The sequence below is a fragment of the Daktulosphaira vitifoliae genome, unplaced genomic scaffold, assembly GCF_025091365.1.
Source record: "Daktulosphaira vitifoliae isolate Bord-2020 unplaced genomic scaffold, ASM2509136v1 Scaffold_1, whole genome shotgun sequence".
Lineage (NCBI taxonomy): Eukaryota > Metazoa > Arthropoda > Insecta > Hemiptera > Phylloxeridae > Daktulosphaira > Daktulosphaira vitifoliae.
In genome coordinates, this window is record NW_026099572.1 from 330,953 (window position 1) to 356,117 (window position 25,165).

General features: G+C 32.6%; 1 protein-coding gene across 6 annotated transcripts in view; it reads right to left on the reverse strand.

The window, feature by feature from the left end:
- The window catches only part of LOC126895873 (transmembrane channel-like protein), an 89,246-nt gene that overhangs the window by 38,651 nt on the left and 25,430 nt on the right, over positions 1-25,165 (reverse strand). For 5 of the 6 annotated variants that reach the window (XM_050668157.1, XM_050668159.1, XM_050668154.1 and 2 more), the window contains 5 exons: positions 20,530-20,770; positions 20,282-20,470; positions 19,989-20,227; positions 19,736-19,927; positions 18,661-18,909 (listed from right to left, as the gene is read on the reverse strand). In XM_050668157.1, the coding sequence (XP_050524114.1) occupies positions 18,661-18,909; positions 19,736-19,927; positions 19,989-20,227; positions 20,282-20,470; positions 20,530-20,770 (1,110 nt within the window). The remainder of the gene's footprint in view (positions 1-18,660; positions 18,910-19,735; positions 19,928-19,988; positions 20,228-20,281; positions 20,471-20,529; positions 20,771-25,165) is intronic. The other variant, XM_050668156.1, reaches the window with a different exon arrangement.

Sequence of the window (25,165 nt, forward strand, 5' to 3'; positions counted from 1 at the left end):
TTATTAACAATTGATTTTCTCATGAACATCGCAAAATAAAATAAAAAATGATCATTAAACTTGAATTAATCAATAAAATAAAAACACAGAACCCAAAATAATAGAGGTAAGATAAATTTATAATAGAAATGTCTAAATGTAATGTTAAACAGACAAAGTTAAATAAAAAAACAATATTGACAATTAAATTATGCTTGAAGTACATAAGGATGTATCCATGTTTACCATAGAGTTCTGAAGTTTCGGACTCATTGCACAGTCCATCTTCAAAGTGATGGTTGCTAGTTGGTGGCTGCAACTCAGAACTTAACTGTAAACATGGATACATCTTTAAGCACTTCAAGCAATTAGACAATCAATGAAAACTTTAATACATTCATAGTTAAATTATGGTCAAGGATGCCATAGGAAATATGTATAGAATGACTAAGATTATAAAAGTGACTTCATGAGTCACAAGAAAGAATGTAAATAAAAAAAAATGTCCAATTAATATTGCTATAATCCATCAAATTCCCGCAAGGGAGACTTTATTAAGTCTACGGGTGTGACGACCCCGCGTACCCTAGTCGTTAGGGTTATCGAAAGATAAGTCTGACACCTATCTTTAGATAGGTTAGCTACAGGCCGACAACCTGTACTGTAAAAACTTCATGTTCAGGATTCGAACAACAACAAGCCTCGGACTAGATTGGGAAAAACGACTGGAAATTGGATATCGGATTTAAAATGTGGTACTTGGAATATACGAACTGTATACAACCCTGGAGCAGCAGCGGAATTAGTAGGTGAAGTGGAGAGATACAAAATGAAGTGTATGGCGTTAAAAGAGATGAGATTGGAGAATGCGGGAACAACGAAAATATCACAAACAACAATCATAAATGGAAGAAGCGAACGAAGGCACAAACTAGGGACTGGTTTTGCTGTACATGAATCAATTCTACATATGATTAAAGAGTTCAAAGATGTAAACCCGAGAATTTTGACATTAACCATAAAGGATAAAGACCTTCATATAGTGTACATATCAATGTACATGCGCCAACGAAGGATAAAGATAAGGAAGAAAAGGAAGAGTTTTACGATACACTTGAGGAGATATTTGATACAACGGTGGGAAATATAAAAATTGTACTAGGTGACCTAATTGCTAATAGGAAAGGAAAGGATATACTATGACGTGGCAGGAATACACAGACTCCATGAACACTCGAATGATAATGGTTCAAGACTAGCAAATTTTGCATTAGGAAAAGGTTTAATAATTAAAAGCACAATGTTCCCACGCAAAGATATATACAAATATACTTGGGTGTCACCGGATGGGAGGCACAAGAACCAGATTGACCATGTACTGGTCAACAAAAGGTTTAAAAATGGTATAACTTATATGAGAACATTACAAGGCGCCGACGCAGACTCCGACCATCTTCTGTTAGGTATCTGGATAAGAGTAAAATTCAAGAAGCAAAGCATGCACAAATTAAATACAATAGAGAGGTATGATATTGAGAAGTTAGAAGACGTTGACATATATAAAAATTACAGCAAAAAAGTCAGCGAAAATCTTAAAGAACAACAAATAATAAATACAGACAATGTGAATGATGTTTGGGGCAAAATTAGAGGTGCTGTACAACATACCGCAAAAATAACCTTAGGGATAAGAAAAAAGAGAAAGAAACGGAGGAAAGAGGCTCACAATATAATAAGATGTGAAAAAAGAAAGTATATCCAAAATATTATGCAAGATGCAGAACAGGACTTTAGGTTAAATAGGACCCGCGATATGTATAAGAGAGTGAAAGATTTAAAAGGAGATTTTAAAAAGAAGGAACGGTTTCTTAAGGATGATGATGGAATGTTAATAACTACAGAGAAAGAAATAGCTGAAAAATGGAGAAAGTATTTTGACTATCTACTAAACTGTGAGGAACCAACCGAAAAATTTCTCCTTAATATTAGGAACATAAATACACAAGAATGCCAACACCACTCACTTGAGGAAATTGAAGTACAAGTACAAAGATTAAAAAATCACAAATCCCCAGGAGAGGATTGTGTTCAAGCGGAACTCTTAAAATATGGAAGAAAAGATGCAATACGATGGATCTGGCAAGTCATTAGCAGGGTGTGAACAACAGATAAACTTCCAGAGGATTGGAAGGTGGCTCTGGTGTGCCCAATTCACAAAAAAGGTGATAGACAGGATTGTAACAATTACCGGGGAATATCCTTGCTTAACGTAGCGTATAAAATATTCTCGAATTGTGTCTTAGACAGAATTAAAGAAAAAGCAAAACAAATAATAGGAAACCATCAAGGAGGGTTTAGAGCTGGTAGATCTGCGACGGACCAGATGTTCATAATTAGGCAATTGTTTCAAAAAAAAATGGGAGTTTGATAAAGAAATACATACACTTTTCGTGTACTTTAAAAAAGCATATGATAGTATTCATAGAGACAGTCTACTGAATATTATGAAAGAATTTCATTTCCCACAAAAACTAGTCAATCTAATATCGATCAGTGTAATGGAGCAAGGTCTCAAGCAAGGGTTCAAGTGGGAAATTCAATAACTGACCCGGTTAGAGTGAATTCAGGACTAAGACAAGGCGATTCGTTATCGCCGATTTTGTTCAACGTGGTTTTAGAGAGGGTAATAAGGGAAATGAAAATTGAACCTTATGAAGGTATTAGACTACAAGACACGGCGATAAGTATACTTGCTTATGCGGATGATATATTGTTGATGGAAGAATCTGAAGATAGATTGAAGACATTATTTAGTAGATTGTATAAAGCAGCAACAAAAGTAGGACTATACGTAAACGAACAAAAAACGGAGTATATGATCTTGAGTAGACGAGAGCTACCATTTTGTCAGTCCATAAAAATAGATCACTACGAATTTATAAGAGTACAACAGTTCAAATACCTCGGTACTATTTTGACTGAAAAAAATAATATAGCAAACGAGGTAGCAGCGAGAATTCAAGCTGGGAATAAATGTTACTTTGGACTCACTAAGATACTACATTCAAGAGCAAAGAAAATTATAAAAGAACAATTATATACGTCCCTGATACGACCGGTTATATTATATGGATCAGAAACATGGCCACTTAGAAAAATGGATAAACAGAGATTTATTAACCTTAACCTTAAAAGAAAAGTATTACGGAAAATATATGGCCCAATCAAGGACGAAATAACTGGAGAGTGGAGACGAAAAAAGAATATAGAACTAGAAACACTATATAGTGGTCCGAATATATTGAAGATTATCAGAGGAAGAAGACTACGATGAGCCGGCCATGCTTGGAGGAACCAAAATCCACTTCTACATGCAGTGATTGAACAAAATCCTGTAGGTAAAAGACCTTTTGGAAGACCAAGAATGCGCTGGGAAGATGTAAAAAAGGATGTTAAGCAGATGGGAGGTGTGTCCAATTGGAGGGATTTGGCAGTGGACAGAGAAGGCTGGAAGCTTGGTTGTGAGACGGGATGGTCTTAAAGGCCCAATAAACCCAAGAAGAAGAAGAAGAAGATAATCCATCAAATTATTTTTTGTGCTATTAAACAGTATGTTCACATATTATTATTATTATTAAACAATTATTATTATTTTTCATTATAAAAAACAGCAGAGATATACAAAATATTAAGTAGATAACTGATCATTTAAATTTTAATGTCATAAACATAATATCAAGTCATCAATTTAAGATGTTAAAAATGCAAAATAAAGAAAAAGGATATGAGCATGACAAATCTAATGCATAGGTCAGGATATAATGGATAGTCATTAACGTCAATGGGTATCCTCTACATAAATGTAGAGAATACAATGATATGTTCACCATGTCTACCCTGACCACACTAAAGCGGTCCTCACACGATCAATATTATTGACAGTATTTCGGATACTGACAATCAGGGGCGGACTTAGGTATGTGGTGGACCTTGAGCGAACTCCATTGTACATAAACAATATAAACAAGGAAATATATTTTTTTACTTATTAAAAAACAGTTATTATCATATTTGTGATACCAATGTATACCAAATTTGCGGGGGCCCCTGGGCTGCAGCCCACTCAGCCATCCCCTAAATCCGGCCCTGCTGACAATATTATTGATAGTGTGAGGTGGGTATTGATGTACTGTCAGTATTGACATCGCAGCGATGGAAGATGCACGGGATGAATGTCCAAGCGCGCGCAAAAGTCAGGAACGACAATTACGTGCTTTTATTTCCGACAATAAAAAATTTAAATATTTATGGGATGTTCGTTGCAAAGATTATAGTAATAGAAACAAAAAAAGAGCTGCTTATAATGAATTATTAGTTGTATATAAGTTAATTAAGCCTTAGGCTACTCTAAATGATGTAAAAAAAAAAATTAATACTTTACGAAGTAATTTTCGTAAAAAATTAAAAAAAGTTCATGAATCTAAATGAAGTGGCGCTGGAGCTGACGACATATACCAGCCTTCGACTTGGTTATTTGAAGAACTGACATTTTTGGCCGATTTGGAAAAACCAGTAGATAGCATTTCATCGATAAACAATGATTCAAATAATGACGAGGTAATACGAGATATTTTATTTAATTTTTAAAAGTATAACAAAAGCAAAATAGTTAATGTATAATATTAAATTGCCATGGGACTTGACCAACGTCACAGAAATAATCGCAATATTTGTCTCTTACAATTTTCGCATCGACACTATTATAGTTCGAATAGAATTTATTTTCAACGAAGTTAACACATTTTTGGTTATTTCATTGCCAATCTGAAGTTCGCATGTCTCCAAATTTTCTGTTATAAATACATTTCTTGAACAATAAAGATGATTATTAAGTTCAATTAAGATTTTATGCAAATAACAGCAGGCTAATGTAATTATAGACGCTTTTTCTGGTCCGAGGTTTATATGTTTTTGAAAAATTCCAAATCGACTGGCTAATATTCCGAAGGCGTTTTCTACCACATGACGGGCTCTCGAAAGACGGTAATTAAAAATACGGCGCTTATTTGTCAAATCGTGTTGACTGTATGGTTTCATAATTTAGTCTGTAATGAAAATGCTTCATCACCGAGAAATACATAAGGGTGTTTTTCAATAGTATTTTTTAAACACGATAGAGGTGGAATATTTAATGTTTGATTTTGAAATTTTTCCCAAAATTTGGTATAATAGAGTACTCCTCCATCTGAAATTCGTTCATTAGCGCCAACGTCAATCATAATAAACTGGTAATTTGCATTAATTATTGCCATTAATACTATGCTGAATGTGCCTTTATAGTTGAAATACATAGAACCAGAATTTTAAGGTCTTTTTATATTAACATGTTTACCATCTATAGCGCCAATGCAGTTTTCAAAGTTCCATTTGCCTCAAACATCATTTGCTATGTTTTTCCATTGTTCGGTAGTCTGCGGGAGCTGAAATATATATTATTTTAAATAAATAACATTTTTATATTTCAAAACAATTTCTCTCGAATAATTTTTATATTATTTTTTTAATTTAGTCAATATTATTTGATTTTAGAGAGATAATAATGACTTGGGTGAATTAGTTGATATAAATGATAGCCCGTCTTTCGTACGACCTAAATCAAAAAAACTCAAGTCTTCTGTAACTGTAGCTCAACAAAATCAATTGTTATCCTCGGCATGTGGTTATTTAGCTAAAGACAATAACCAAGATAGAGATTTAGACATAGCAAAAGTGTAGGCAAATAAACTTAAAACGTTGGATTCAAATCAAAAAATATTTACTAAAAAAGCTATAAATGATGTTTTGTTTGAGGATCAACTTGGGACATTAAATAGAAACTCAGTTCAAATTAACCCACAAAGTACTATTAAAAATTACATTCTACCATCGACGGCATCGACAGATTTTAGTCGCTCATCAACACTATATACATTGCATAGTTGGACGGAACATTCTACAAGTACATCGGGAGATAATGTATTACAATCATATTTTTCAAGTTTCAAAGAGGAAAATTATCAATAATATGTAATAATATATAATATAATAATACAAATTATATTGTAAAAACTAATAAAAAGTGTTTTTGTCGTATATAACTAAAATAATTATTTATTATAAATCACTATATCAAGTATAATTTTATTAACCTGAATGCGATCCTTGAGAACAGTAATAATCGCTTCGCAGGTCTCCATAACAATTTCACTTATGGTTGTTGGTGAGATAACTGCAGAATATTTCAAGTCTTCAAATGATCGCCAAGTTGCAAGGTACCTCAAAGTAAGAGCCAGCCTTTGATTTGGAGGTATACATTCCCTCATGTTAGTATTCATTTTAGTTATTAATGGTTCCACCATGCTTAATCGTTTATTATAGATGTTAATGTTCATTCGAAAATAATTATGGTAGTCTTTCGGGTCGGAAAGCTGGATTTCCTTTATAAGATTTATATGGCAAAATTTCTTACGTTTGGAAATCCATTCTTTTACCCATCGTTTCCTATTAGTAATCCATTTACTTGGAATAGAAAACGCTAAGATAATTGCTACGCACGCTTTTTTACAATTTTCGTCCATTATAATAAAATAATATTTTTAAATAAATAAAGACACAGTTACCAAAAACAAACAGTCGAGTGCCAAACCAACTGAGTATTGTCAATATTTTATAATGACCGTGTGAGGAGTACACTGTCAGTAATGTAAATACTGTCAATAATATTGATCGTGTGAGGACCGCTTACAGTACCTGTCAACTCATGAAAAGGGGAAGAAAAAAAAAATAATGGAAATTAACCATTTCAGAAAATTGAATAGTTGTATAGATTGTACAGTCTATCTAAAGAAATAACAAACAAGCCATGTGGTCAGTTAACCAAAATAAAAACAGAATTACTTAAAACATTAAAATACGCACACTTTGCAAAAATCAAAGGATAATATACCACATAATAAAATTGTTCCGTTTTCCAAGTCCATATGATTAATATAATGTTGTTGTTCGGGTGAACGCTCAAGTTGGTCATACTGATAGTGTATTAGCTGGTGATAACACTTCACTCATCGGACGCTTGGCCGTTATAGTTTATAATTCACTCTTTCGAGATCCGCCGCCTAATTTATTTATTTTTGTTTGTAAAAACGCGTTTTTTTGTCTCGCTCTCGTCATCATATTGTGGTGACTCATAACCTAAAACTGTTTTAATTTTTTTTTTATTGTGTAATTACTAAGATTTCGTCATTTTTGTTGCTTTATCTTTCGTTTCGTAAATACGATTGTGAGCCGTGTGTACCGGCAGTAAAATCCGAGATCAAATTTATATACTTTTAACTGGTAATAATTTCAATAGTAAATCTAATATTTTTTATCTTATACCTTGTGGTTCGCACATTAGCTCACATTGACCATAAGGTACATTGTCATTTTGTATTAAAAACTTTAGATATATTAACTCTATTCTTGATTGTAATAATACAATCATTCTATTAGACCACAATCAGGAGACTGTTAAAGTGCGAGCCCCTTGGTACAATTGTCCAGTAATATTACATTTAGAATTTAGTTAAGTCAAAGTGTAGTTAAGTTTCTAGTAATTTATATTACTATAACTTCTTTATGTTATTCATGTTGTAGTCTAAAGCAAATCCAGTCCATAAGTCCACATAAGTTAAAGTAATTAAATAGTTGAGTTGCTCATTTAATAGTGTATCTGAGTTGACTGTTTATTGTTTAATGAAATTAGTTGTTTGTTACATTATGATTACAATTTGATTTAATCGACCACTGGTCATTGCACGATTAAAATTAACTCTGTCCTTTGGTTATTGAACTCTAATGGTTTGTCCAGATGTTTATTAACTCATAATTTGATAATAATTATTTTCATATATTTGATTCAACTACTTCTCTTGAACAAGTTTATTACTTATCCCTATCTTAATTTTGTTAACGTTTATAACAATTGTACTTGTTTTTTATGTCCAATACCTACTAATTACTCAATTTCATTTGTTAATATAATTGTACAAAATAATTGAATTTAAGTCTGTACTAAATATTACTCTTTGTACTTTGCTCATTGCAATAAATTTACTGATTTCAATGAATATTCACCTTCACTTTACCTCTTGAGCACATATACAGTCCACTATCACAAATCATGTATCATAAGGAACTAACTGAACAAATGTCACAGGTACGGTAGTTAGCGCATTGGAGTTAGCTGGCTTGCTCACTGTACAAATTTTATTTACTTTTACTCTCATAATACTTGATGTTATAATTTTTATTTAGCTTAATTGTTCCTATTTCTCCCTATCCCTCTACTCCATGCACTTTCCTCTACAAATAAATCAGATAGTTATCCTTAGAAAATCAACTGACTAAACGGCTTTCCTCTTGTCGCCTTCGTAGGAATAGGAGTTCGTTCACAGTTCAGTCCTGTTCCTAACAGTTGCCATAATAATAGCCAAGCCATATGAAATTTTTCTACTCTATATTTGGTTTATTTTACAGACAGAAGGAAAAGGTTGACGATGATTATGTGCAAAAGTGAAAAGATGACCCGATTATGAGAACTTATTTGAACATAACAATAGTTATTAATTTTTATAAAATAATTTTTTTTTCCAACCTCAAGGAATTAAAAATGGCAACTTTCTCTTAAAAAATTAATTGTCTAACTCAATTTTTAAAAATGTTCTAGAAATACTCTCATCTATGTATATACATATATATATATATATATATATATATATTAGGGTGGTCCTTAGTTATAGAAGAAAAATTTTTTTTTAAGAAATTCAGAGTCATGGGCTCAAAATTTCGTTAGGTTTACTGAAAAAATGAAACTGATAAAATTTGAGTGCAATAAGTCAACCCCTTCACGTGCCTCAAAGGGGTTGAAGTTCTTCAAAAATGGGGTGGATTTTCTTTTTTTGAGTGTACGCTCTTTATTTTTGAAGTTTCGCCAAAAACACGAAGAACAATTTTTATATAACTCAATTTGAACAAAAAATAAGGTAATATATTATTTTTTTGTAAGATTAATATTTTTTCGTAAAAATAAGAAAAATCAGTTTCATTTAATTTTTAAAAAAAAATTAGTTTTCAGTTATACTTTTCCAGTGTCTTAAATTTTAATTGTACGCAGAAATTGTACAGAAGTAATATTAATCACCGTGATATCTTCTATAAAAAACGTTATTTGAGTTTTTTTCGAATTATGAATCCTTTCCAAAGAAAAATTTAAAACAACTACGAAAGCGTGTTTTTTTTTTTAAATTTTTTTTGCATGTATGTTTTTTTGTTCATAAATTAACAAGTTTTCTTAGTTATATTAAATAAAAAAAAACAAGAAACACAATAAAATAATAATTGTAATAGATGAGTGTTCAATATTTTGGAGAAAATCGCGTATTCCTACACAGTTTTCTTCAGGCTGTGTTATTAAATTAAAAAAATTGTATGAGAAATGGAGAAAGTTGGACAAAAATAAATCTAGACAAACAAAAACACAAGAACAACATTATAATATTTTTTCTGAAGAATTAGACAACCTCGTTGACATTTCTCATATCGAAGCTCTGAATATGATGAGTATTGAAGAAGACAAACAGTTTTTATTGTCACAACTTAAAAATGGCCGCCCAGGGTGCATCCTTGGTATTGATATGAAGTTAACAGGTAATGAAAAACGTAAAATTACTCGACAAGAAAAAAGAAAAAAGAGAAGTTAGAAATCGCAAATTGTACAAGTAATTATTAAATATTACACAATAATTTCAGTACATTATAAATAAGCAGTTTTTATATACCGAAGTATTTTATTATTTAGCCGAAACTCAATATTATAGCAGCTCTAGCTCCGAGGACGAAGATATTGATACGGAGAAAAACGTTGAAGAAATGAGTCAATTACCTGTGCCTTCAAAAGAAGTAAATGCACTAGAAGATATATGTTGTTTTGTAGTTGAATGTTATATTAAAATGTGATTTTTAGCTGCGAATATTATAGTAGCTCCTATAAATGATTTAATGTTATTAAAAAAGTTATTAAATTACAGTAATAATAAACTAGAAGAAGTAGCTATAAAAAAATTTATAAACCATTTATGATATTTAAATGATGAGTGTGCTGTGTTTTCTTTATTTGACGATCGACTTGACATTAATACTAAACAGCGAATGGTAAAAAAAATATTAAAAGGTTATGAACAGAGCACGAATGAAGAGCCAGAAGAAAATGAAGATTCAAATATAAAATTAATTTTAAATATGAAGATTTATCAGATTTTCTAGAATAAGATGTTCGTTTTTCGTTGCTCAGCAACAATTCATGGAAATTATTCCAACGATTTAAATTAAAATTCAAGTTTATATATGTAGATCCTACCACATGGAAATAAATAATGAATACAATAACGCCAAAGAAATATTGTCCTCGACAAAAATAGTAAACGACAGAATTCAACGACAAATTTGGGATGAAAATCAAAAGCAATTTATATTACAATTATCAAATTATATAATAATACTGCAAAATTTAAAATTTAAAATTATTATAACCTTTACTTTGGACTATTTTAGGTGGTTCAACTATATCGCCAGCTGTATCCCAGATGTAGCCAAGAAATTTAGAATAAAAAATATTCAAATTAGAAAAATGATTATTGTGATAAACAATTATTATTTTATTGTGTTTCTTGTTTTTTTTTATTTAATATAACTAAGAAAACTTGTTAATTTATGAACAAAAAAACATACATGCAAAAAAAATTTAAAAAAAAAAACACGCTTTCGTAGTTGTTTTAAATTTTTCTTTGGAAAGGATTCATAATTCGAAAAAAACTCAAATAACGTTTTTTATAGAAGATATCACGGTGATTAATATTACTTCTGTACAATTTCTGCGTACAATTAAAATTTAAGACACTGGAAAAGTATAACTGAAAACTAATTTTTTTTTAAAAATTAAATGAAACTGATTTTTCTTATTTTTACGAAAAAATATTAATCTTACAAAAAAATAATATATTACCTTATTTTTTGTTCAAATTGAGTTATATAAAAATTGTTCTTCGTGTTTTTGGCGAAACTTCAAAAATAAAGAGCGTACACTCAAAAAAAGAAAATCCACCCCATTTTTGAAGAACTTCAACCCCTTTGAGGCACGTGAAGGGGTTGACTTATTGCACTCAAATTTTATCAGTTTCATTTTTTCAGTAAACCTAACGAAATTTTGAGCCCATGACTCTGAATTTCTTAAAAAAAAAATTTTCTTCTATAACTAAGGACCACCCTAATATATATATATATCTTAAATTAAGGCTTATGCAATTTACTTTAATTAAAAAAAATTGACCTCTTGACTAGTCCTTGTTGTAAACAAATATCAAATTAAAGAAAAAAAAAATGTTGTCTAATACTTGAAAATTCAAAAATATTTAATAAATTTTTTAAAAAAACTTATTTGAAAGTGTTTTTAATAAATGTAATAACATTGGCGTATTAAGAGGGATTTAGGGGACCAACCCTCCCTAATTTTTAATTCGGAAATATGTATATTGTGTTTAAACTTTGTAATGTAACAAAATTATGGTTTGTATAAGGTCACAGATAAATATATTAAAAAAGTGTTACACATACGCGAATTTCAATTTATTATATTAATAAATTGTCCTACCACCTGTGTTTCCCTTATCCTAAACATCGCTATATCTATTAGCAATCAACCAACGCTGTGGACACGCTATCCACTACCCTTTTCCATAAGTTATCCAGCCGGATTGGAAAACGATACGGTTGTGTTTGAAAAAATCCATCACATCATCGTTAACATTTATCATGGACGGGTTTTACGACAGAAAAGTAAAGAACTTTTTATTTTGTTTGACCATCATAATTATGACACTAATTCTTTAATTCGGCATCACTTTTTGGATTTATAATGTAGTATTCTTATTCTTATTCATTTTATCTCAATACTACAATGTGCATTTTTCATTCATTCTATAATGTTATTTAATTGACTTTAAAGTTGGAATGGTGAACATCTCATTGGGTTCTCTATATTTATGTAGAAAATACCTATTAAAGTTGGAGACATGTCTCTTTTATTCTGTTCTTTTGAGCTTGTTCATACATTATTAAATTATTTATTTAATATAGTTTTTTTAAATGATTTTTTTATCCAGTTAATATTTGTTATACCTGCGAATTTACTGATAATGAAAACTTGTATAGCTTAGTTGAACATACTTGCATTAATCATTTGTCGTTATACTACTTAGAAAATACAGATTCCATTCCGATGCCTGAATGAAATTTAATTGTAGGTCATTGTGATAAATCACAATTGACTGCTTTACAGATAAATGCTGAATTTAAGTAAAAAAATAATTTATTGGTCACAAATAATATTAACTGGATATGGTTTAACTTTATAATTACTTTAATGACTTAAGTAGTCAACTTTATTGTCTTAAACATTCTGTAGATATTTCATATTTAATCCTTGGGGTGCGCCCCGTATATGTGTCCTCACAGTGCACCCTGATAACAAGCCGATAATCTGTTATCGACTCGGCTAAAGTATACGGAATCACGGTAAGTGGATTGTGGTTTTAGTATCTCCCGCTAAATTCAAACATCAACAGCAACAACAATAATAAAAAATCAAAATAGCCCTTATCAGGGATACATGACAAGGGGTTCCACCCGCATTATGCAAATAAACATAGAAGGCATTAGCAGAGCGAAATCCGAAATACTGGAAATGTTTCTGTTAAAGCAAAATATAGATATATTACTGATTCAGGAAATACACAAGTGACGAGGAACAATATTGAAAGGAGGTATTATCAAAGAATATGCAGTAGATGGAGCGACTTATCACAATAAATATGGTACTAAAATTTATGTTAGGGAAAATTTAAACTGGAAATTTATACAGTCTATTGAAAATAACAACATATTTATCGTCCATATAGAAATCAATAATTTGAGCTTAACTTTATTAGCAACTATATTACATGGGGATATAATACAACCAGTAACCATCGTTTCTCTAAACTGATTATAAGCACAGCCAAAAAATTCATCCCAAAAGGGGGATCCCAAAAATCCTACATCCCTGGTTTTATCGAGGAGTGCCAACGACTATACACCAATAGTGACAATGAAGCATAGAAATCAATACTAGAATTAAATAATTAACGCAGGACAAATGTCTGAATCTTGTTGAACACACTGACTTCAAACACTCAAGTCGTAAAGCATAGGCTGGTGGAAATGGCAAATATAACGCAAACAAATAAAACTAAGTTAACCTCAATCTCGTAGCAAATCGTATTATAAACCTATTTAAAGCGCTATGAAATAAACAAATAACCAAGTCTACAAAATCAAACCTAAGACTCATAAAAAACATATCAACTGAATGGTCAACATAAGCTGCCCCTTTCTCGCTGGAAAAAATAAATAAAGAAATACTTAAGATAAAACCTGGAAGAGTACTGGCAGTACTTGACAATATTTATCCAGAATTCATAAAACATACTGGACTAAGAGCAAGAGCGTGACTCATTAAGTTCTTTAATAATTTAATAATTGATGCTATCACACCAATGGAACAAGCCAGATTCCGACCTGGCAGAAGTTTTACATATCATATTGCAGCTCTCACTACTTACATTGAAAAAGGGTTGTATAATAAGAAAAAGACAACAGCCGTGCTCATAGATAACAGCTACATATGACGCCGAATAGATGCAGAACAGTCTATTGTTCAAATATCTGAAAACTACCAAATGTCTGACTTTTTAAAAGCTGTCAAATGAAATGTGTAACGAATTCATGTTTTGCAGTTCATATAGGATAGTCCAGAAGCTCGACAAAACAACTGAATAATGGACTTTCCCAGGATTCAGTACTGGCGCCCACTCTTTTCAATCTATACATCAGCGATTTACGGGCTACAACCTCTCGAAAATTTGCATACGCCGACGAAATCACGATAGCTACACAACAAGTACAATTTGAAAATAATGAAGACATACTCGATCAAGATCTAGAAAAACTCCAAAAATTCTTCCAAAAGTGGAGCCTAAAACCGAACATAAAAGAAACGGAAGCTACAACTTTCCACTTAAATAACAAACTAGCAAAATACCAACCAACTATTATATTTGGAAACCAAATACTAGCATATTATTCTACCTCTTTCTTTTACAAGATGGATTCGGCGAACGCCTGGACGAGCCTCCACGCCTTCCGGCTCCTCAACATCAGGTCCACCATGGACCCGACTCGGAACGTGGACCCTAGTCGAGACTCCAAAGAGTCCCGTTCCTGGACCCACGCCTCGCACCGGAAGAGGGTGTGCAAAGCGCTATCAGCCTCTCCCGGGCGATCCGAAGAGTGGTCGCACGTCTGCGCGGCTGCTTTACGAATACGATGTAAGTACTCATTAAATGTCCGGTCCAGCCACCTGTCCAGCCGATCGGGTCCTATGAGGGACCTGGTACACTCGCCTCTCGTCGTTTCCTCCGAGAGGCGAGTCCGCCACCGGAGCATGGTCATCCGCCTGAGCACTAGCCGGTCCTCGGGTTCGAGGGACCGGTTGCGCCTCGGCGGAGTTCATGCCCGGCGGCGCGTTCTTCGGCGAGCAGGTCGGCGGGCGGCAATGATGACAGGATGCCCGCCGCCACTCCGGACACCGTTCGGTACGCTGAAACTGTCCGGATCGCCGCCCGCCTCTGCACCCTGAGCAGGGTTTTTACGGTATTTCACGGTTTTTGGACGAATACTCATGAGTATCCGCCCAAACCGGGGACCCGTACAGGAGGACCGACTGTTCGGGCACGAGTATTGTGCGGTCCGAACTTTAGACGTTTGTCTATGACAAGGCCCAGATAAGTCATGGAGTCCTTATGCGGGATCTCCACCCCCAGCACGGCGAGCCATGGAGGAGAGAACTTGTACCTGCCCGTGAACAAGACCGCTTCGGTCTTGTCCAGGGCGAGGCTCAGTCCACTCCCCTCCTGCTGGATCCAGCCTTCTCGGACGAGGCGCCTTCCGCCACCACCAGCGTGTCGTCCGCGTAGCAGACGACATGCACGTGCGGTGGTAGCGGAACGCGGGACGCCTCCCGTAACAGGTCTGATTCTCGGGCCCGCGGCGCTCTCGTAAGAGATGACCCGATCGCTAAAGTACGACCGGATCATCCACCCGAGGTAAGGAAGCACCCGAAACGTGTCCAGCGCTCCGAGGATGTGTGACAATCGCACAAGTTGAACGCGTTTCGGATGTCCAGGCTCACCGCCACCCCGAAGCCTTGCTCAGTTTTGGCCCTGAGGGCCAAGTCCCTCAAGAGGGAGGCCGCATCGTCCGTCGACCTCCCCCTCCTGAAACCATACTGGCCCNATCGTCCGTCGACCTCCCCCTCCTGAAACCATACTGGCCCTCGGCCAGGTGGGCTTCTATCCGGGTGACGAGCAGGCGCTCGAGTATCTTCCCCAAGTCGTCCAACATGCAAAGCGGTCGGTATGACGAGGGGAGACCCTCGGGCTTGTAACCCTTCCTCAGAAGCACCAGCCTGGCCTTCTTCCACTTCGTGGGGAATTCACCCTCCGAGAGGCAGCGGTTCGCGACGGCGCGTATCCAGTCCGGGGCGAGGTCGTCTACCAACCCCCACACCCGGTTTGGAATCGCGTCGGGGCCGGGAGCTGTGTTCAAGCCCTGCACGCGCGCCACCGCGTCAGCCACCTCCTGAGTGGTGAATACTGCCCTTTCCATCACTTCCGCCTCCAGCTAACCGGACACGTGCGAGTGTAACGACGGAGACACCAGCGTGACGTCCACCACCGAGCTCGAAGAGTGACCCTCGAACGTTAGGGTGGAGCCCCTGTTGGCCGAGACCAGCCCGAGGGGCGACATCAGGTCCAACAGATCTTCGCCACGCTGATTCGTGTCTGCCGGCCCCCAGACCGGGGATTGGGCGTTGAAATCCCCGGCTACTATTTCCCCGCGCCTGTCCCACGGCCGCCCGAGCCTCCTTACCCGCAGGCATGAGGACAGGGGCTCAAGGAGTCCGGCGATCGGCAAGTTGGGCAGCGCGTAGCAGCTCAAGACGTCGATGCCGTCTATCCTCGCTACTACGTTTCCGTCGCCCGACTCGATGTCCGCGACCCTTAGGCCGCGGTCCATCACGCCGATCGCCGCTTTGCTGGACCGGTCCAAGAACCAGCCGGCAGAGTCCCAGACTGATCCGGCGTGTGGGATGATGCACACGTCGGTACCCATCTCGTACGCCGCCTGGCGGACCAGGTCCTGGGCAGCCCGACAGTGGTTGAGATTCGTTTGAAGGAATCTCATCCACTAGTGAGCTGCGTTCCGGGAGACCCCTCAGCCATTCCTCTAGTCTTCTTACCCGGAGGGCCCTTTTTACCAGGCCCCCCTTTGTCTTCGGAGCCTTTTAGACCGGCCTCACACCCGGACAATCCTTTGGCCCTCCTTTTTACAGGAGAAGCACCCCTTGGACTTGTCCGGGCCCTTGCAGGTTTGGGCCACGTGCCCGTGCTCCAGGCACCTGTATCACCTCGGACCCTTGTCTCTAAGGATCCTCAGCCTACAGGTAACCCATCCCACACGGATACGGGCGAGACCAACTTGGGGAACCTCAACTGAAACACTTAGAACATTCGTATTAGCTTTAGTCAACTCAGCTGCAGAATACGCTGCTCCTGTATAGCTTAATAGTGCATACAGTTCTAAAATTGATGTACAACTTAATTTTACCATGCATATCATTGCAGATGTAGTAAAAACTACCTCCATTCAGTAGCACCTAGTATTATGTCATGATATACACAGTATATCATTAATGTCATAATGTATAATTTAAAACTACAATTAATCAATCACACAAAATGATATGTATACCTATAAAAATAAGATATATATATATATATACATTTTAAATGTTTAAATATACTAATGAAATTTCGTAGAAAAAAGCATATATTTATTATACATGTATAAAAGAAACAGGAAATAATAAACAATATGTAATAATAATGTGTTAGACATAAGGTAATACATAATGTGTAAGATTTTATAGAACAAACTGTAGAACATTATGAAATGTAGATCATTTATGATGAAAATGTAATAAATTACGATTAATAAAGAAATAATGGTAGCGTCGGTGATCACTTCTTGCCTTTGAACCACAATCAAATTTAATATAAAAAGTCAAAAATAAAGAGCATGCTGAGACAGATGCAGGCAGATATTCATAGAGGCACTCACTACGCTCGATCATTCCACATAACGAAATATATGCAAGAAGTGATCCGCCGTCATCAAATTATATTTGTACAAAAAATACAACATCTATTTATTTACGAGTGTCACAGAAAATATCAAGGTAGGAAAATAATAATTTCGCCAAAGTATATATAAGGTTTAGAATTAAATTTTATAAGTACATAGATTAAGTAAGTATACAGGAAAATCAAGTGATCATCAATAATAAGAAATATACCAAGTAAATTTAATAAAATTAATAATGTTTGTACAGAGTTATTTGACAGAGTTATATCTTTAATATGTATCTATTTCAAGAGTTAGGTTGGAGTTTCGTATGTATTGCTACCATACCACTCTGGGTAAACACACGAGGTGACTCAATCCCGCCTATCATCGATAACCGTCAAAACTCGTGGCATTTTTGATATTTAACTTTCAAAGTACTCCCTAAATTAACACAAGTAATAACCCCCTTTAAAGTTACATATACATCCACTCCATATTCGACGTTTGACAGTTACTGCAAGAGAGTGGTCTAAATATACCCACAATGATAAACTCCCAATACATAAAGATACTCCTATGAACTGCACGTTGTGACTCAAGTCGAGGAAGCCTGTCTGTTTAACAGCGAAAGACCTCATTGAAAACTATTTCAATGGAGAGAATGACTGGAGAACAAATTGGAGCCTATCAAATCTTGACAAAAACTAATCAAGGACCCATTCTCCTAAGTGAAAATGTGTAGAAATGCTATTCAAATGGGGTATGAAAGATTCTCTTGCGTACGACTGCAGCCACCTGTCTTAAACGATGGAGCATATCATGGGACATTGCCGATCCGAGCTTTCAATGGAACAATTAACGATATCTACAGTCTTTCGGATACGGCTTTGGCCTGGCTGGGATCACTCGATGTTCTCCTATAAAGGGCCACGCCACTACACAGAAGTTACCATATGTCTTACTAATTATATTATATCTTTATTATTTTATTTTTATATTTTATTTTGATTAAGTTTATTTTTTAATAACTCTATTGAGTTACAATGCTTATTAAATACCATATGATAATAATAATAATAATTGAATCCTTGACCATCACTTAATTGTTAATACTGTTTACTTATTTAACATTATATTTTGATGTTTTTATTATATCTATATTTTCTTACTATTGTTTTGGGTACTGTATATTAATTTTTATTTTAAGGACATTTAAAAACGCAAATGTCATATTTCGTATTTTTGATAATGTAGTCCTTATATAATAATACATTTTGAGATGATCTATTTTAATTAAATATATATATAATTAATATTATTTACCTAGCTAGTTGTAATCGAAGTGTTGTTCTTGGATGATAATTCTCTAAAACACCTAAACCTTCAAATGCCATCGGAAAAACATTGCTAATTAAATTCGTGACAACTGTGATTTCATTTTTTCTCCATAATGTCGACTCAGCATCTGGTTCCATAGATCTTGCCACAGCCCACATAACAGCGTATGATGAACTTCCAAGCATCCATATCATATTTAGATTAGCAAATACTCTTAATGCCATCACCTTCCAACTATATTTATAATATTTTAGCTTGAATATTAAGTGGAAAAGGTATTACTTAATAATAAAAACTCATACGAAGCATTACTCAAAATTCAGAAAAGTTATTTAGATTATTTACGGATGTATTCATGTCTTTAATTGAAAACATGGCCTCTATTGACGCAATATTCATTTCTAAAATGAAGTGATGATTATTATTACAAATAAACGATATTAAGTAACTCAAGGGAATTAATGCCTCGCGACTTGTTCCATCTGATTGTTTTAGAATGCATTACGAGAAAAAAAAATGCTAGTAGCTACGAAGTTTGAGAAATACAAAGGAATATCTTTTACTTGTGCTGGAGGTATCTTCAAAAGCCTAATTTCAAGATCATTGTGCTTTAAGATACTTAATTTTGTATCGAGTTTGATGTTATGAACTATTGCACAAGTCGTGCTGATCCAGCACATTGCTTACCACTCGACTTGTAAATATTCGGATCAAATATTATTGATAATAATTAGTCGTAGTTCCACCGTCGTATTACTAAGTGAATTTACTACTATTACTACTACTTACTATTCTATTATTGTAATTACAATAAATCAACAATAGTATTAAGTACTGAATTTTATCTTATAATCTTCTCACTAAGTTTAAGAATTAAACAATAGTACATCAGACGACTTGACACTCGCTGATAACTCATACACGGTAAGACTAACACACAGAATCTGTGACATCGGAACAAACCGAGGTCACAACATCAATAGAAAGCAACAGAACAACAATATTTAAATTTATTATATAAAATACATACGGTATAAAATAATTTTTTTAAAAATCATACTTTCGGTTGTCTTTCATACGTTCAGCCTCTTCAAGCAATGCTTCTTTAAATCCTAGTATAATAGAAGATATACGATTAAGCGCTGTTTCTTCATTTCCGATCATATAGTCCCAACCAGTGAATAGTTTCCACGAAAAAACACATTCGTCATCTTTTTCTGATAATTTACTTAGTCTTGAGTTTGCTGCCATTCTTAAATAGTATTCCGATTACACTAATATTATTAAAATGAGAACTTAATTTAAGAACCTACTTCCTTAATGTTGCAACAAAGCTATATATATACACCACTAGACCAACAATAAAGTAAGCTGTAGGCAGTTGGTAACCAATGTCCAAATTCTGTCTATTTGAATAATACCCGTAAAATAAAGGTGATTGTAAAAACACTCCTTCAACATTAATAAGTGTTGATAATTCTATAGACTTAATATCTTCTTCAGGTAATAATGTTTTCCTTTCTCCAGTATTATCAGCATTGGTTGTTAGAACCTAGGAAACCCAAGAAATTAGAAAATAAAAATATTTTGATAATGATAAACTTACTTCGGGTATAATTACAAAAGCCGCTAAAAAAACAGATATTACAAAATTTACCCAGAATAACCACCGAAGAAATGTGAAATAAGAAGCAACCACAGTCCCAAATTGTGATTCTATTTCTTTGATGGTAAGTTCCCAAGGAATAAGAATACTAATAAAGTTTGACATTTCTCGCTTGCTGTGTTGCCATTGCTACCCAATATTAAAAATTTTAGTATAGAAAACTTAAATCAAAATTTATTATTATTTACTTTCACAATAAGAATATGAAATCTAGCCAACATATCTCGTGTACTCTTACTCATTGCCAAACGTTCTTGTAGCTGACCTTCATGTTTTTTAACGTATTCTTTTGCTTGCTGTACCATTTTGATTTTTCGTCTAATTGACCATGGTTGTTGTCTAACACTGATTAAAACTTCTTTATGCAAGCTAATATTTTCGAATATTTGCTCTTGTGAAATATTAGTTTCCTCTATTATGATAGCTGTACTGTAAAATTAAAAAAAAAAAATTTTAATATTATTTATTTTATCACAAAATTAAAATATTTTTAAAATAAAAAATTAAATATTTTTAACGGTAAACCTATTACGCTTCAAACATTTTTGTTCTCACTAATGACTTAGTAGTTATTTTTCACCTAAAATTAATCTTCATAGGAATATAAGTAGGAGTAGATATTTTTAATTTCTCTAGATATACAATTGAATTATACCAATAAATCATAATAAAAATTTTATAAAATTATTACAACATAATGACGATATGATTATAATACGTGATTAATCTAAGGCATGTTACTAAAACATTATATATATTTTAGCTTTGATACGAAGATAAAAAGGTATTAATTTTACTATGATGTGTTTTTTATTATGTTCTATTTTTATGTCTGTTACTACTCAATCTGAAATCTTACTGGACCGATTTTGATGAACAATATGCCAAAAGATCACAAATTGTACCTAGTTGAAGTCATTAACCTCAAAAATTGCCATATATTTTTTTTTAAATGAACAAATCAATAAAATATTTTTGTTCATTTGATGTATTTTTGTACACTTTTGACCCTGTTCCTGTCCACAGTGGGGTTTCAAAATAGCAATTTTTCCACCAAAAAATTTAAACGGCTGCCGTAGTTCAAAAAACACTATTTTTGTGTTAAAATTTTCGATTTTTGATTTTAAATTCTTATCGACATCTTATCTTCTATGTGCAAATGGCTGTCGAAAATTAAAAAAAAATACATAGTTACGTATGATATTTGATTATACGTTATAAATTTCAATTACTTTATTTTCGCTCATACATTGCGGGATGTCATTGTAGCAGTGACAGCGTCAACACCAGCACAGTGATCAATCATGTAATATTTTATTATTATTAATTCAAAATAAACCCAGCACAGGGGAGTCGCGGCACAGTGGTGACGTGGCATAGTTGGATCAAGTATAATAATATCTGACAGTGCTTAAAATCACTATAAAAAATAACGCTTCGATGCAAATCTTTAGATAGTGTTTAATTTTAAAAAATTGGTGGATTATTCCAAAAGCTACATGATCTGCTAGTTCCTTATTAATATCCTGATTAAGATAAAGTATGTCAAATNTCGATTAAGATAAAGTATGTCGAATGAAAAAGGGATTATTAAAAAATATTATTTCTCAAAAAAAATTATGTTGATCCATACACTTTTCAATTAGTTATAGTATTATAATGTTAAAAATGTAAAAAATAAAATCGAGAATTTTCACAAAATAATAGCATTCGGTAGCCATTTTCACAGTGAAGATAAAATAGAGTCCGACATTTTTTTTCCCATGATAAAGTATATTACATTAGCTTTAATTTAATATATATATAAAAGTGTCAGACTTTCCGGAACATTTTCAAAAGTCGAGCTGAAAAAATTAATTTTTTGTGAAAAAGTTGTAATTTTAAATCCCCTCCTGTGAGCAGGTAAGGGGTCAAATATAAAAAAAAATATACCAAATTAAAAGTCATGATATCATGCATCTATATAAAAAAAATTATATTAATTTGGTTATTTTTAAAAAAGTTATAGCAATTTTAAGTAAAAAAAATTTCGAAAATTAGCGATTTTTAAATTTGTAATTTTTTTTGAGGTTTCCCCCATTTACGGGAAACGAGGGATTTTTTTTCAATTTTTGAGGGTAATGTCTTCGACTAAATACGATTTGTGATGTTTTGACGTATTGTTGAAAGAAATCTGTTCGGTGAGAGCTGAGAAAAAGTGGTAATAGACACAAAAAAAAAAACACACATCAAAACCAATACCTTCTCAGCTTCTCATAGAAAGCTAAAATAATCAAAAAAACCAGCATAGTCGGGTCGCGGACAAAATGAGGACGTGTCATAGTTGGGTCCAGTATAGATTTAATCTGACAGTGATTAAAATCACTATCATAAGAAACGCTTCGATGCAAATAATAAATTGGTGAATAATTACAAAAGCAATATCAAATTCTATTTCCTTAATTGTATCCTGATTAGTAATTCTCAGATTGAAAAATTCAATATATAATATTTATAATTAATATTGTTTTCAAATTATTATTATTGATTTTCATTTTTAATATGTTAGAATTAATCATTTTTAACCTACTTTTTTTTGTCTATTAATTAGAAAGTTTATAATAAAAAAAAAATGAATTTATTGCCATAACTTTTAGCTCAACCTGCAAGTTTGAAATTGTCATCATTAAATAGAAAAAATTTGTACTCTGTATTATCAAATTTTTATGTCCAAGTCAAATGGATCTCTCTATATGTTTAATTTTATAACGTATATATATTTGGATCACTCTGTATTTTCAAATTTTTATGACTTATACATTTGGATCATTCTGTATATTAAAAAACGTAATTATTGCTTCTGCTCTTGAAAATCTGACTATTTTTATAAAAATAAATTTAGAGGATCCTAGTTTAGCTAGATTTTTTTTTATAATTTTATAATAATTTTCAAAAATGCTGAAATTTTCATAGTAAAATTTTTTTACTCTGATATAATTGAATGAAAAATGTTTAAAAAAATATTACACTTCCCCGAATTTTTTTAAATTTTAAATTACTTAAATTATAAATCTGTCACCTTATCGACATCATTAATAATTATTAATGATGATGATAAGGTGACAGATTTTTCTATCCTGCTCTTAAAACATCGGATCACTCTATTAAAAATGTTTTTTGGGAAAGTTTATGATAAAAAAAAAATATTTTAACCATAACTTATAACTAAACTTGCATATTTGAAATTGCCATCATTAAATAGATAAAAATTGCATTGTTAACATAAATATGCAGCCAAAAAATTTTATAATTACTATTAACAGAAAATTTATCAGAAAAGCTGTACTTTTATTGCATTTTATCGTAATACATCACTTAAATAGAATTAGTAATCATTCCTTATTAACTTTTTAATTTAAGATTAACTAAAAGTGTCAATATTTCCGGAAAATTTTCAAAAATTAAATTGGAAAAGCTTAAAATGTCTGCAATAATTGCCTTTTGAATTTCCCCTGTGGTCGTATTTAGAGTCAGATTTTCAAAAAATTTATATTAAATAAACGAAAAATATCTAAAGTTTCAATATAAATAAAAATTATTTTCATTTGTTCATTTATCAAAAAGTTATGCCAGTTTTAATTATTAAAATAGTTCATGTTAAATAGTGATTATTACATAAAAATTTCATTTTTCCTTAAATCCGATGGCCATTTTCCCATAGAATAAATGATGTCGGGACAATTTTTTTTTTGGACCTTATAGATTTTATTGTAAGGTTTAATTTGATATATGTTTTAAGGACGCAGTATTTCCGGAACATTTTCATTAGTTAAGTTGAAAAAGTTCTACTTTTTTTACATATGTTTCAAATTTTGAATCCATTCTGTATAAAGGAGAATTGTCAATTTAAATAAAAAATATGATTAATGAAATGATTTTTTAATTTCAATTAATTTATGATTATATATAATGTATTTAGAAAAAAAAAATTGTGTTGATTCATATATTTTTTGAAAACTTATAGCAATTAACATATAATATATAATGTTATTATAACTATTTGAAGCGAAGTCAATCTTCTGTTACTAGTAACCCTACCCTAATAATCATGCTATACAGGGTGATTTTTTTATCATAACCCACTCAATTATTTACAGAATAAATATATTTAAACATTTTTTTTTTTTTTGGTTATCTTTAGTTACACATTATTCTTGAATTATTAACTATTTAAAACTTTTTATGTTCATCCCTTATGTCTTGTAAGGGTGTCAACTTTGTTTTTTTAAATAGGAACACATATTTTGAATTTAATAAAATGTTTGAGTTTTTAATTTAATAGTAAATGGCATTTGAATTTTTAGTATAACTTTATTTGTTTATTAGATATAAACATTTAAAGTTTCAAATTTTTGAGTTAATATATATGTATAATACACAAGGTATTACAAATACAGGTAGCTAATTGATTTTTTATGACATCAATATCAATATTCGCAGGTACACAAAATTGTTATTATCAATGGTAGTAAGACATATTGTTGTGAGTTTATAAATACACTAACTGACAATACAAAAAGTATATTTATTGATAGTCATAATTGATAATAAACAATCCGTGACTATGACTTCAATGTCATAAAATCCAATTGGCTACCTGTATTTGTAATACCTTGTGTATTATACATGTATATTAACTCAAAAATTTGAGTTTAAAACTTTAATTGTTTTTTATCTAATAAACAAATAAAGTTATATTAAAAATTCAAATGCCATTTACTATTAAATTAAAAACTCAAACATTTTATTAAATTAAAAATATGTGTTACCATTTAAAAAAACAAA